At 40.0% G+C, this 14,821-nt stretch overlaps 2 protein-coding genes across 4 annotated transcripts in view; one reads left to right on the forward strand and one right to left on the reverse strand.

Moving 5' to 3' along the window:
* The window catches only part of vwa11 (von Willebrand factor A domain containing 11), an 18,003-nt gene extending 11,099 nt beyond the window's left edge, over nt 1-6,904 (forward strand). Inside the window, exons 6-19 of the mRNA XM_017035549.2 lie at nt 14-72; nt 225-353; nt 864-1,050; nt 1,269-1,438; nt 2,013-2,125; nt 2,742-2,858; nt 2,966-3,136; nt 3,708-3,840; nt 3,926-4,078; nt 4,211-4,303; nt 4,668-4,933; nt 5,044-5,177; nt 6,000-6,159; nt 6,285-6,904. Coding sequence (XP_016891038.1) covers nt 14-72; nt 225-353; nt 864-1,050; nt 1,269-1,438; nt 2,013-2,125; nt 2,742-2,858; nt 2,966-3,136; nt 3,708-3,840; nt 3,926-4,078; nt 4,211-4,303; nt 4,668-4,933; nt 5,044-5,177; nt 6,000-6,159; nt 6,285-6,665 — 2,266 coding nt within the window. The 3' untranslated portion in view covers nt 6,666-6,904. The remainder of the gene's footprint in view (nt 1-13; nt 73-224; nt 354-863; nt 1,051-1,268; nt 1,439-2,012; nt 2,126-2,741; nt 2,859-2,965; nt 3,137-3,707; nt 3,841-3,925; nt 4,079-4,210; nt 4,304-4,667; nt 4,934-5,043; nt 5,178-5,999; nt 6,160-6,284) is intronic.
* Nucleotides 6,905-7,557: 653 nt separating this feature from the next.
* Nucleotides 7,558-14,055, reverse strand: LOC103383868 (uncharacterized). 3 transcript variants are annotated; one of them, XM_025058378.1, is made up of 7 exons: nt 13,989-14,055; nt 13,424-13,673; nt 12,838-12,983; nt 12,628-12,667; nt 11,495-12,467; nt 10,239-11,454; nt 7,558-9,983 (listed from the first exon to the last, which is right to left on the reverse strand). In XM_025058378.1, exons 1-7 carry the CDS (start codon nt 14,028-14,030, stop codon nt 8,358-8,360), a joined length of 4,293 nt encoding a protein of 1,430 aa, XP_024914146.1. In that variant the 5' UTR covers nt 14,031-14,055; the 3' UTR covers nt 7,558-8,357. The 3 variants fall into 3 exon arrangements, with proteins under 3 accessions (XP_024914146.1, XP_008315406.3, XP_008315405.2); XM_008317184.3 differs by having other exon boundaries at nt 10,239-11,425; nt 11,463-12,467; XM_008317183.3 differs by lacking the exons at nt 13,424-13,673; nt 13,989-14,055 and adding an exon at nt 13,067-13,371 and having other exon boundaries at nt 10,239-11,425; nt 11,463-12,467.
* Between the last annotated feature and the right edge of the window lie 766 nt (nt 14,056-14,821).

Here is a 14,821-nt window from a genome sequence, read left to right on the forward strand (position 1 = left end):
GTGTTGTGGAGGTAAAAACTGAGCCCCACATTCGCCCACTAGAGCCAGGAAGGCCCCTCGAGAACCTGGCAGGTCTGTCTGAGCTAGTATCAATAGTAACATTCAAGTGAATTATTACCTCACAAAATGTGGTTCATTATCAAATGTGGTTATTAAGGCAATAACGAACTTTATAAAGGCAATAATGTCTGTCCTTCCTTTTCGACGGTGCTTCACTGCTGCAGACCTGAACACTCCCACCTGCAAAGACTGTGAGAGTGGATCGTGCCCCAATCAACTCTTGTCCTCCATCCTGCAGGAAAAGAAGCTAACATCAGGATACATGGGGGTTTACTTCAGTACCAAGCCCAAAGGTACCTTCGCAACAAACCACAACACCAGAACTTCCTGCTTATCCCACCATATAGAGAACCACAAGGTTATTTTGTATCACAGACCGGCTTGATTTAAAACGATATTTCCAAGGACTGGTTTGATGAAATGTTCTCCATATGTTTTAAAAGTTATTATCTCAATGGAAATGGCTAAAATTTGATTAAGTATTATGGTATGAACACAGTGCCAGAATAATTTTACTAAACTAATTTCACAGTCACATCACATCTGCTTTAAATGTTTTAATTAACAAATAAAATATAAAGACCGAATAGTTGTCATTCATGTTTTTTTATATTTAAAACATTACAATAAATACTTATCTTAACTCAACCACTACCTCAATCACTCAATATTATTGCTTACATCTAGTGCGGGTCAGATGTGGGTGCTTTCCAGACTGGAAGTAATGTTGCCCTTTCACCAAGGTCAAGGGAAATGTATCTAATTTTATGAGTAATATCCGCAGCCATTTTGTCCTGTTCTAGGTAAATGCAGCCACGGAGGAAAAGGTGATTTGACAAGCACAACCGTCCCTCGTGGTGGCATCCACAAAGATGTGATCAACAGTGAAAACGTAGCCCTCCACAAAACTGCTGTTCTCTTGGCAACAACTGCAAGTCTTCAACTCCTGGAAGACATTCGCTTAGCCGTGGGGGACAAGGATTTTCTGAGGTGTGAAGCTTTTCTAACGTCATATAAGTCGCTCAAGGAGCCATAATAAACATTTATAATTTGGGCCACATCTTGTAGTGCTATAGCGTGCTTAAAATTCTAGGCCTGGTCCAACAAAAAGTAAAAAGAAAGCAAAACGGAGAAGAGAGTTTTGTTTGACAAGCAATTTGCCTAACACTCCGTGCCAAAGCCTGTGCAATGTTCTGGTTTCTTCACAGAATGATGGGAATTGCGCGCTCATCTGTCCTAGTCTTTGTAATCGACACCACCGGCAGCATGTCTGACGACATCGATGAAGCCAGAAAAGTGGTGTTCGAAATCATCGACAGCAAAAAGGGGACTCAGGATGAGCCCTCTGAGTACATCCTGGTGCCCTTCAATGACCCAGGTAGGAACCCTGAATTTCTCATGTTGTGCTGTGCATAAATCTGGATGCCTCAAATCTACAAAGAGGGTTTTTGGGAAATATATTTCCATATTCTCAATAAAGGGGTTTTCAAAGCTGATTGTTGATTATTTCCAGCTTTGCTCATGTTTTTGAGTTTGCTGGTCAGGTAGTGACAAGACAAACACCACATCCTGCTCTCGCCACAAGGCGTGCTGCGATTGGTGCAAATTACCCCTAAAAGATTAGAACTTTTGAGTAGTGCTAGAAGCTGCAGATAATTAATGACTAATGCCACAACAAATCCCTTGTAAGTGAAAACCTACCTGGCAATGAAAACGTTTGTCATTCTGATTCTGATTCTAAAAGTGTTGGTACAAGAGAGACTAAATCCATTCCACAGCCCTGGTCCAAACGTTCTGTTTCGGTGCCTTAATTATCAGATTCTCCCATTTCTAATGGTACCTGAGAGACCTTTATTTATAAGGACATAAGCTGGACGATCGAGATCCATGGCTTGGATGTACATGAGGTCAAGAGTACAGAAATGTGAGGTTTCCCCTTTGTTCTTTTGTAGGATTTGGGCCACTATCCAAAACTGAAGACCCTGACAAAATAAAGAAGTTGATCACAGATCTAAAGCCTAACGGTGGCGGAGATATTCCTGAGATGTGTCTGTCAGCACTGCAGGTACCGTCTATATGGGATTGAATTTTCAAATTGATGTGAAGGACAAAATGTGCAGCAGTTATTGGTTCTGTTTACAAATCCTCAACATCCTTCCTCCGCTTCAGGGAGTATTGTCTGTCCTGTCTATAGGTCAGGTCACAAGGTCCAACCTCGCTCTTAATAAATAAAATAATAAATATAATAAATAATACATGATTGAAATAATGGAGTTCAGTTATTTTACATCGGATGTAGTTCAGGACATGAGAAAGAAGCAAATATAATAAATAATACATGATTGAAATAACATGATTGAGGAGGACAGGATCGGATGTAGTTCAGGACATGAGAAAGAAGCTGAAGCAGGGTTTTTTTTTTTTTTTTTAAGCTAGAATATGCTATACCGCAGAGCTGTAATATGACCGGAGCCTCCTCAGCGCTCTGCAGCACTAACGCTGGCATTAGCTGTTAGCGCTGCTGAGCGCTGAGGAGGCCGTCTCATGGGAAACCCAAGTTGACCGTGGGGTACCCAAAACTTTTGAATTGATTATTGAAAGAGAGAGAGGGAGAGATTAAAAAATAAAATAAAATAAAAATGAAAAGGACAAAAAAAAACTGAATTTGTTTTGGTTTTCAGTTGGCTCTCACTGGCTCCCCCTCTTCTTCCCACATCTACGTTTTCACTGACGCCATTGCTAAAGACATTTCACTCAAGGACACCATCATCGCTCTCATCAGGCGAACCAAGTCTACGGTAATCTAAGCAAAATTCACTGATGACCATTGGCCCTTTGTGTGTTTTTCATGTTCACCCAACTGAAATACTTAATACGTGGAATTGGTTTGAACCTGGATCCACAGGTGTCTTTCTTCATGACTGGTAGCAGCAGGAGGCGTCGTCGCTCCGCAACTGCTAGCTTTGATGACTACAGGGAAATGGCACTGGCCTCTGGGGGACAGGCCATAGATGTGTCCAAGAAGCAGCTGCCTCAAGCCACCGCCATCATCCGTGACACCTCTACCTCAGCTCTGGTAAGAGAAAATAAAAAAAAATCAAAATCACAATTAATCAGTTGTAGCTGGAATATTGTAAAACAGTAAACAGTATTAGTAAAAAATTAGAAAAAAAAATCAAAATCACAATTAATCAGTTGTAGCTGGAATATTGTAAAACAGTATTATTATTATTCCATATATTTCATCAATACTTGTTCAAGTTTCAAACATTGTATATTACTACATGTAACAACAACAAAAACATTTTAATTTATCAGATTAACAAAACTTTTAAAAAACTTTTCAACATTTTTTAAGTAAAAATCACCAATCGCATGCTAGCTAATATTTATAATCAACTCTACACAACATAAAATGTTTCTTTCATAAACCCTGGGTTTATGATGTCACTATTTGTCAACCTTAAAAAAGTAAAACCTTTCATAACCCATAATGTGGTCACGCCGCGGAACCTTTTATTTTAAAGCAACTGTTTGCCATTTCATTTCTCACCACACATTAATAATGACTTGGTGGGCTCCATGCAGCCCACAGGCATTGGGTATGGGACGTGTGATCTAATGTCTTGATCCCTTTGCCGTTACAGGTGACAATTCTTCAGCGAACAGTGATTCCGGCAGCATCGAAAACCACCAATTTTGTGTTGGATGAATCTCTCCAAAATGTCACCATGTACATCACAGGTCAAAGTGTCACCTACACAATCACCAACCCTGCAGGTAGACCGTTTGTCACAGTTCATTTGTTTGACAAGTGGAATTTCAAGTTGAGAAGAAAGATCGGTAAATCATTGACTTGACGCAGGTGTGACCCAGAGCAACACTGACACCTCTGGAAAACTGGGGACGGCTAGTTCAGTTGGCAACTTGGTGAGAATTCGCCTCAACGACGACAAGCAGTTGGGGAAATGGCAAATCCTCACCAACTCCCCACAACCTTACACAGTCAAAGTGACAGGTCCGAATTTTGCACATCTCCATTGTTTACGTTAAGTCGGTGCAAGTTTTGAAGTGAAATACACCTGACCCTGATAAAGAGCTGTGTGCCTGTGTGTACTGTCTGTGTGACTGCACGTGTGTCTTTCTCCAGGTCAAAGTATTATCACGTTTATCTATAATTTTGTGGAACGCTTCGAAGGACCTCACCCAGGTTATGCAGTTCTCAGTGGGCGTCCACAAGCAGGTAACGTGCAATAAACCTGTCTTTATCACAGTACCAGAAAAACACTTTCTACACCCTGTCAAACCCACAGTATCAGATATATGTACAAGTGATGAAGTAACTGTAAATGTGCAGCTCCAGCAGTGGACCCAGACTGTGTGGTCTCTGTTGATACAAAAGCACCATCCGGTGGACAAATGCACCTACAGCATGAAAGCGCTGCGACAGACTGTTGTCACGGGATTTCTGGAATTTCTTTCATGAAAATTAGACCTACAGCAAATTTGACTGACCAACTAGTCATTCACACTAGCTAAAAAGTGTTTCACACCTTTACTCCTCTGGATCCTAATACTCTGTTTCTCTTCCTCTGTGGAAACACTAGGTGAGGCAGCCCATCTGTTGCTCTCAGCGATCGGGAAAAAAGGTCCATCCTCCATGAAAATTGGAGACATTGGTCTAATATCTAGTTCTGATAAAATGGAAAATGCCACAATCACTGACCTGGGCAATGGAGACATCCTGGCGATGGTGAAGTCTGTCCCCGAGGGAGAGTTTCTGGTTGTTATGACTGGAACAGACAAGGAAAGCAACAGCGAATTCCAGAGACAGTCCACTACCTCCATGTCTGTCTCCAAAGTCAACATCCAGGTCTTTGCATTCTTCTGCTCTTCACTCTGTAAATTAGGAGCTAGCTGCAGGGTCACATGGGGACGAATGGAGATGTTTTATACTTGTCTCTGTATGTTTTGTTTCTTTAGGCCCACATTCCAAGTAGTATGGAACCAGGAGTACAGGTGGAACTACCCTTCGTTGTAAAGACCCAGGGGGCAGGTGGCGAATACAGTATTGTGGCAAATAATGACAGAGACTATCCCATGGTGTATCCCAAAAAGTAAGGAGAACTTGCTCTAGATTAAAATACCTCAACCAGGGCTCTGAAACCTTAAACATCAAATGAACCTTTTTAATCATTTTACCACCAAGTAAAACTCGCCAAGACCGGTTTTGACAAGGAGATGCTGAGAGATGCTACGATGCATGAGCCAATCAGCATGCTCAATTAGCAAATAGTACACCGAGTACGCATTGTACTAGCCAATAGTATGCCGTGTCTAGGTAAACAAAGCTACCAGCGAATGTTGGAAAATGGGCTTATCTCAATTTCAAAACAAGAGTCCACATTTTTAAAGCCAAAACGTTCGTATGTATAATTATTTAATAATCTTTAATTTTATTTTTTGCTATATTTTGTGATAGAAAGTGAGGGAGCGAAAGAGAGACCGCCATATAGAGAGGGAACACTATAGTAGTATTCAGTACTAGGTATGCAAAAATTTGTTGTTTTGCTGTTGGCAAGCAAGCTAAAAATGTAGTCCAACTAGATTTTTGTTAGCATAGCATTGTAGCATAATCATATTTGTGATTTTACAATACTGTTTTGGGTTTTTTTCCTGAGTCGATCAGACTAAATTTGGTCCATTAACAAACATCAGCCATGATCTTAGGGGCCACATATGGCTCGTGACCCACAGATTGAAGACCCCTCGGAGAACATTTGAAATCTATTTGTGAAACTGCACTTCATATGTCATAAGTATAAGCTGCATATTAGCTGAACTCATAACAAACGTTTTATTAGCTTTTCATCAACTTACATACTGTAGCCTTGCACAGAATGGCGAAATGTTGTAACACAATGTTAATCTTTTTCCAGAATCACCTTGACAACTGGAAAAGAAGTTAATGATACTGTGAAGATCACGCCACCAGGAAACACACCTTCTGGCACTGACGTCACTCTGACCATGGAAGCCAAGTCATCGGATGGCGCTGACTCCAACTATATTGTACTGAGATTGTCTGTTATCAAAAAGGTAAGCTAGCACGTTTTGATGAAAACGCACATGTAAGAATTTTTTTTTAACCATTTCACCGTTGCTGTTTGTTTATCTAGTGCTGTTTTTCAACTTGACGTTTATCTCTCAAATTCTCTGTCCAGATCACAGACTTTTACCAGCCTCTTTGTGAAGACCTTAGCGTGAAGGCTGATGACTGCCCTATGGATTTGTCTCTGTGCGCACCCCACCAGTGGGAAATGTCGGCCAACCTCACCGACGGAAACGGCACAGGTATTGAGAGCGTCACCCTGAGGCAAGGAAATGGATCACTTACGGTCAGCCCTGTGCCCAACCGTATGGTCAAAGTGAGCTACAAAGCCTCCTGCTGCTCACAGATTGTCGAGGTTGTAGCTGTGGATGCAGTTGGAAATGTGGGAAAGTGCTATCACTCCATAGAACGTTCAGCCGGCCCACCTCTTCTAACACTGTCGCTGCCTCTGTGGTTGTGTCTGCTTGTGTCAATCTTTGTTGCCAGGCCTTAAACGGCTCAGATGGTAACAGCCCTAATTGTAAATAGTTCACTGCAATATGGTTAGAGTTACTATTCTTGAGGGTCGGGTTAAACTCGTACATTAAAATGCACTGATGATGCAATTGTAAAGGAATATTTACTGAAGATAATACAATAAACAATAACATTCATGTGCACTACCTGAAGGGGGGATCTCCCAGTTATTGCATATTACTGTGAGGACGGATCTTAAAATTGCATATTTATATGTATTCAGACAAAAATAATCCAGGAAACTTTTAAGATATTTTCAAGACAGGCATGGAAAACCCTAATATTCACTGCATTAATAGTAAAGTCTAGGGATGTCCGATCTCCGGTATTGGCCAAACACTTAATTTCCAATTCCGATATCAATACTGCATTACTTAAAACTACCATTACAGAATTTAAAACACATATTTGTGTTCAACATGTCCTTGCATGTATTAGAGCACGTGTCAAACTCAGGCCCGGGGACTAAATCTGGCCCGCAGTGTAATTATTTGGCCCGTAAGATCATTTCATGTGTTGGCCTGCCAATATATAGCCTCTATATAGTGGCAGAATTTGTAGTATTAGCGGTGTATGTGCTATGTTATAGCACATATATCTAGAAAGGCTACAGATAAAGAGACATATCTCTTTAACAAATACTACTGATGTGTGTTTTATTTTAAATTTAATTTCTCATGTGTTTGGTTGTTCCAGATTCAATGTTTACATAAAACTAAAGTTTGTTTCCATATTAAGGAGTTCTACATTACATATCTGGAGAGAAGGGAAAACATGAACAATTGCTGTCAATTTTTCAATAAATTTTAAGTTTGGGCCACGACTTTGTCCCAGTTTATAATTTTGGTCTACTGTGAATTTGAGTTTGACAGCCCTGTATTAGAGAGTCAATTTTGTGTGGCAATTACCCTCTGTTTTCAGAAATGTCTCAGCCCAGCTATCGCCAAATTTGGAGTTGTATTTCCATACCATTTGAAGTACGTGGTACAACATTGTCAACAGTTGTAACCCCAGCCTAATGACAGCGAACGGTTCCAATTAAAAACAGCTACAAAAAAAACCCCAACAAAATGTTTTTTTTTTAATGACAACTATAAATTAAAGCGTAACATTTTCACATCTTTCAGCCAAACAAAGATAAGAAATATTTTATAAATACAAAGCATAAAATCCAGTCTTTTCAGTCAAAAAGCACAAACATCTTTTCATAAAGTTTTACCTCTTTGTAAACATTGTCTATTTTCTCCAGTTTCTAAAACTGACATTCATAGAAATACTTTTTTATTTATTTGTCAGACTGTGTTAATGTTTCACAAACATCTGAACAGAAAATGCATTATTAACATCAATTAACAGTCCTTCAACATCTTTAGGCCAGCGTAAAATCTGGGTAACATTAGCATCGTGTTTTAATAAATTGCTAAATTACTGAGATGCCACATCAGCTGTCATATGTTTATCCATCATCGTGCTACACGTCAGCCACAAAGACTTCTCTTTTGGCAGCCAGGCAATAGATATCCAGCCAAAATGAGTCAGTTTTAATTTATTACATTTTTTTCAATCAACAGTTGTTGATCCAGTGCAAATAGTGATAAATAAATCACACATTAAAAACAATGTGTAGTGAGTTTATTTTCCATTGACTTATTTCCTTATTGTTCCTTGCTCAGTGCACCTTGTGTACATTCTTCACATGCTTCTTTAGGTGGCCTGACTGTGTGAAATGTTTGGAGCAGTGAGGACAGGCGTGTGGTTTCTCTCCGGTGTGAATATAAGTGTGTCTTTTTAGGTTGTTCAGATCCAAAAATCCCTTCCCACAGTACGAGCACCAGTACCTCTTCTCCCCGTAGTGCCACCTCAGGTGAACGTTGAGTTCCACTCGCCTGTTGAATTTCTTCCCACAGAGATTACACAAGAATGGTTTCTCTCCCGTGTGGCTACGTATGTGTGCCTCCACATCTCGCCTTGTGAAAAATCCTTTGGTGCAGATTGGGCATACGAACCGTTTGATTCTGCTGTGAACCATCTGGAGGTGCTTGCTGAGGATGAAGCGGTAGACGAAGCCCTTCCCGCACTCCTGACAGACGTGGATCCTACCATTGCGATGTACCCGGTCGTGCCGTTTAAGACTCTTTGAGTCCGGGAAACGTTTCCCACAGACCGAGCAAGAAAAAGGTCGGTCTCCAGTATGAAGACTGACGTGGCTTTCCAGGGCTGCGGGGCTGCTGAGAATACGTCCACACTCCCCACACTGGTTCTTGAGCAAACGTCCACCAATGACTGACAGGGGCTGTAAAGGTGAAACCATCGGAGGTAATCTGAAGGGTATGGAGTTGGCAGGAAAACTTGAGACAAAAGCTGTTGAAACTTTCCCTGATTTTGACTCCTTCTTTACAGGTACCTGCAGCAATGTTTTCTCTTCTGCTGGTTCTTCTATAGGTGGGATCCACACAGCTTTAGACATACATTTTTTCCCAGCTTTAGCACTTTTGGGCTGACTGGAACTTGTCATCTTTGCCAGAACTTTATTTTTCACTGACTTCTTAGAATTTACAGCTTTTGTTTTCTTGTTATGGGTTGAAATATCCTGTCGGGGTTTCTTAGTCGTTTTCTTTATCTCCTCTGGACAGACATTGCCATTAACATGCTCATTAACATTTTTGGTAGGACTTCCACCAGTTCTCTTACTAAAACTAAGTGAACTTGATTCACTTTCATCTAGTCTTGTATTAGAATCACAACACGTTTTAGGACAAGAGGTGGAGTTGGACATTTTGGGACTATGGATTTTGGATCCCAATTTGGGTTTCACTTTCTTTCTACAGCCAATGTCAGCTGTATTATGGTGTAACCGCTTCCTTAATCTTTTGGAATCAACTGAAGTTGGCTTATTATTTTCAGACGTAAAACGTGAACATTGTGAGGTCGTACTGGATGCCCTTGTGTGTCTAGATGTTTCAGTCACAGGTTCATCAGATTTCGAGTGGCCTTCATGTATTTCAGTTGGTAGACTAGGGTCTTCAGCAAATGCAACGCCTTCAACCTCACTTGACTTTCCATTCACTGCCGTTCTATTCTCTTTGTTAGCGTTCTCTAATCTGGTCTTTTTAGGACTCGCAGTAGTCGTGGTTGTTTCTGTGCATAGTCTTGTTTCACTTCTTGTAATTTGTGAATGAATCCTGAGGTGACTTCGAAGTCGTGTCATCATAGAGTCTTTCTGTGAACCTTTCCCGTCACTGGAGCAGGTTTCACAATCTAAAGCCTTTTCATCCATGGATGCGTCAGTTGAGGCCTACAAAAATAACAATACAACCTCATTAGGAAACATTTGTCAAAATAATACATTTTGCTTGATTAGACATAACATGATTCGAAACCACTGCTTGAAAGGTTAATATTTGTTAAGTAACGGCAAAGGAATCCAGGGAATCTTTAGTTAGCTACAAAGTGTTTTAGTATTAACAATTAAAAACAGTTTAAAAGTTACCAAACAAATACCATGATATGTGGAATTATCCAAATAAAAATGATTTTATTTACACTTTACCTTTTTTCCAGCTTCAACTGGTGTAACTGCCAATTGTGCCAAGAACTGGGCTTTTGTCATCCTTGACTGAGGGTAGGAGATGTGCTTAGATGGAATGGAGCCCAGTTCTGGTGTTTCCTCCTCCACATCTCCATTTTCCTTGCTCAGATGATAAGCATGGTCATCAAATGAAGACTTGAAGGTTGGGCAGATGTCCACTTCAGACCGCTCATGTGACTCTTCTTCAGAATTTTCAAAATTCCTAGCGATATCTGAGTGGGGATGTGTGGTATTGTTTCCAGGCAGAAATGTGGGTTTAGGATAACCACTCATTCTCAGCCTTGAGACTGAAATTGATTCTTGGGAATTTACCCAAATGGGCAGCCTGAATAATTTTACCACTGGAGAAAGCTTTGGTTCCACTGCCAACTGGAAAGTTGTCGTAGAACCAGTGGACTCAGACATTTTTGTTTTGCAACTTTCAGTGGAGGCAATTAAGCCTGAATGAGTTGCAGCTGTTTCAGGTAATCCAAGGGAGACCAACATATTGTTTAGAGACAAAGTGGATGTATTTTCAGCAGTTTGAGCATCCCCACTGACAGACTGGTTTTGTGATGAAGAACTCAATCGTGTCGTATTGTCACCAGTTACATTATTCGTCATCTCTGCAGATTTTGTAGAAACTTCAGCAGTTTTCTTTTTTCCACATGCTGGTGCATCTTGTGAATTCACACTAACGGATAATTCCAAAGCCTTGGGACAAAGGGAGTCTTGGGGTCCACAATTTAGGTTAAAATTGATTTTGTCGACTGGAATGTAGTGGGTATCGAAAGGTGAAAAAGGAGAAACTTCAACAGGCTTTGCATTTTCACAATCAGGTTGGACTCCTGACAAACATATCAACCTTGGTGGAGACAGTAACTCAGAACCAACTCGTTCTGAACTGATGGTCTCTGACTGGCGTGGGATGGATTTTGACTTTTTTTGTATTATAATTAGTTTAACCTGATCTTTCGAGGTTCTGCTCTCATTGTGTGGAGGTACTATAGGCAGAAGTTTCCTTGTAGTGATGTATGTTACCTTCCCAGGGACTCTGGACAAGGAAGTTGTTCCGAAAGCTGAACGCATAGACGGAGGAGTTGAATGTGAACTCACTTTGGTTGGAGAAACATGAGTAGTCACAAAAACTTTAGGCAGAAGGCTTTGATTTGTTTTGGCAGTAGGTACATTACTGTTGGCTTTGATTTGTTTTGGCAGTAGGTACGTTACTGTTAACGAGTGTTATTGGATGGGGGGAATTCTTCTGCTCATTTAATTGAGCTGTTGATGGAATCTCTGCTGCTGTGTATGCTTTAATGTGGACCAGAGGTTCACTGCTGTTCTTAGAATCAGAATTAATCTCAGAATTTCTGGGCTGAGGAGCAGCATTTGGTGCCGGAACTGTTTTTGATGATGTCGACATATCCTCAACTTCATGAGCTTCAGTAGAAGGTGCTGTTGCCTGTGGATCAATTGCGACATTTTCTGGGATTCTTAAGTCCACCAGCTGGGTATGAGACTGGGGGAGAGACGAGGACACGTTTGGACTCATTGCTTCCACCAGCAGCATTGCATCCTGGAGAGTTACGGAAGTGCAACGTTGTCTGGACTTGACTACAGGTTTTTGAGATTTCACGGAGGAATAAATGAAGGTATCAGTTACAGACGGAATCCGAGAAGATGGAGCTTCATTTCCCAATATTTGAGATTCAGAGGTTTTTCCCTGTTTAGAGGTACCTGCCTCATCCAGATTAGCATTACCTGTACTGACATCTGACGTGACTACAACATGTTTCGCTGTAAATGGAGAAGAACTGATGAGCTTTTGTTCAGGTGGCTTCACTAGGTGATGGTATACCATCTGGGTTCCACAAGTCCTTGTTGTTGTTTGTTCTTCACCTATAACTTCTTTCCTTGTGGTAGGAGGCTGCCCCAACTGATTTCTTGTAAAATGCACACTTTCCTGACAGATAACAGTTTGATCAGTTCGTGACCTTTCTCCACTACACTGTTGCAGGAGCACTGACGGTTGCTCTCCTTCAAGCTGCTCAACAGGCACTGTTTTTTTTTTACTCGGCTGTTTTTGTCGATGTTCTGAATCTGCTTCTGGGCTTTGGGCCATTTGAGTATCATTTGCAACCAATGCCACTCTGTCCTCTTCGTCGACTTCAAATACATCTTGTGTTGAATACACATTGCTAATGTGTGGCCCTGAATTTTCATTTTCCCCATTGTTCCCGCGGTTATGAATTTTTATGGAGGGTAAAAGAATAAAATGGAAAGGTAAGAATTATGAAAAGTAAATGAAAAAATTTTAAGTACTTGTAGCGTTTTTAGGCTTCAAACTTAGGTTAATTTTTTTTCTTGTTACCTGTGCATATTGGCTCATCTTCTGCGTTCTTTAATGCTGACTGTAGACAAAAATAATTTCAGGTTAGAACAACATAGAATCACTAACAAATCCAGATTTTTTTTTAATGGCACCTGAGGTAGGTAAAGCAGTTCTGAAGCATGCAGTAAAGGCAGTTTTTACTAAATGTGACCGGTTAAAAAAATTGCTGTAAAAAAGGAATAAACTTACCTCTCCTTTAAAAGGCGATGATTCTATTGGATAATATGTCTCTTCCTGGTACTCGTAGTTGTGGTCATGCAAACAGTACCTTAAACTCTCATAACTTTGTTGTTGCTCCACATTTTGCACCATCTCAGTACAAGATGAGGTAAGATCTATAAAACAAAAAAATACTTAGTAAAATAATTCTGATAGAGTTAAATAAAGTGCCTACTGAATGATTTTTTTATGCACTCACTTCCACTATTTTGGAAGCCTACACTCAAACGTTTATTCTGGTGGTTGGATTTTGTTGCAAGTCGATCAGCTATCGAGTTGCCATAAGTGATGTTCCTATTTCCACTTTCCCACGAGTCTCAAAATGTCAAATAATGCTCTTATAAACGTGAGAACACATCCTCACAATGGCAGTGATGCTCTTCACGCTGCCGCACAGTGCGGTTTCTCTCACATTCTGGTTGTATCTCACTCCAGTAATAAACAGGCTGGCTTCAAAACGTTTTCCGAGAGACACAGACATTACGCACTGTATTTTTTAAACTGATATAAATTAATCGGTAAAATCATGTGTATTATTGAACAGTAATAAGCGTACCACATTGAACTGCTCGGTCGCGCTTCTCCCAGCTGTGGCATGGTGGCTGACCTGGTCCACTTCCTCCGCCGTAATCTGGTGTTTGTAACGGAGCCTTTTCATACTGGCTGCATCTTGTTTTCAGGTCGTCGTTTTCCTTCTTTATTCTCGAAATTTCTGCCTTCAGCTCTTCGACCATCGCTTCAAAAAGTTTTGTGGTCTCCGCCACGGCGCTCTTAAGCATGCTTTCCATGACAGATGTATATTTGCTCTGGAAGTCGATAAAAGACATGACTGATATTATATTACTTAAACGTTACCACAGTAGCGAAACAAACGATGTTTACGACACCACTTCAGAAATGACAAACGTGCTGTTCTCTTTGTGTGACGCACGTCCACTGACAGAAAGAAGAGGGTTGGGATGGACATCCGGTTAACCCTTCATGCCACAAACAGTTATAATAAGCGTGATACTTTCTGTCTAAACCTGACGGTAACCGAATATTACGTCGTAGCCTATGTACTTAGTTCATTACGTAAGAGGTGTCCACTGACTGTTCTGTCACTGGCCTCGCTGCAGTACCTGTCCGAGTTGCCGTACGCTCGATATGCGCAAGTGCGTCATCTTGGAAAGCGACAAACGGCAAATCATTTAGGACAAACTTCATTTGACAAGCTGGCCGATTTGTAGTACGGCCCGTTTATGAATTCGTAAAAAGCCGTCTCACTGTCATTGAGTTTACGCAACCACAGTACACAGCCAAAGTCCATAGTCCTACATTATTTTTCTAATATATATATAACAGTAACATATGTAATAAACAGAATCAAAGTATTTGCTAAATATTATACTAATATTCTGTTATAATACATGCAAATATAATACATACAAACTGGTCTATATCTTGTTAACACCTCTTATTTATGTATAAATACATGTCCATAAATAATGTAAGAATAGCTGTCAAATTATAATATGATAGAGATAATGTGGTACACCGAAGTATTTGCATAGAAATTAATAACAATACAATAACAATACACGATAGCTATCTAAATGAATAATTATTTGTGTATATGTGCATGTATGTGTGTATTTATGTATGTATATAATTTATTTATTGAAAATTGAGATGTTTTAACATATTTTACAAAGATGCCTGTTTCATATTACCACAGAGAAATCGCCATTTCAACATATATATACAAAATATGAAAAATCGAATTAAACACTAGACATAGCATAGAAAACAATATAAACAACATCAATCCATCAGAGAAAATATAAACCATAAATCATATACTATCCACATTATTTAAGTTAAGTTACGTAACAAATACTTAAATACGATTTACATTAGTTTCCATAGACATTTTATTAAAATCGTTTATAATTTAAAAATGCCCCATTACTGA

This window comes from Cynoglossus semilaevis, chromosome 9 (genome assembly GCF_000523025.1).
Source record: "Cynoglossus semilaevis isolate Cse_v1.0 chromosome 9, Cse_v1.0, whole genome shotgun sequence".
Lineage (NCBI taxonomy): Eukaryota > Metazoa > Chordata > Actinopteri > Pleuronectiformes > Cynoglossidae > Cynoglossus > Cynoglossus semilaevis.

Excerpts from the sequence above, each read along its gene's own strand:
- LOC103383868 (XM_008317184.3), bottom strand. The coding sequence starts at position 14,030 with ATGACGCACTTGCGCATATCGAGCGTACGGCAACTCGGACAG. Across the intron at positions 13,674-13,988 it reads GCGTACGGCAACTCGGACAG|AGCAAATATACATCTGTCAT; the intron begins GTACTGCAGCGA and ends ATCGACTTCCAG. Across the intron at positions 12,984-13,423 it reads CGACCGAGCAGTTCAATGTG|ATCTTACCTCATCTTGTACT; the intron begins GTACGCTTATTA and ends TTTGTTTTATAG.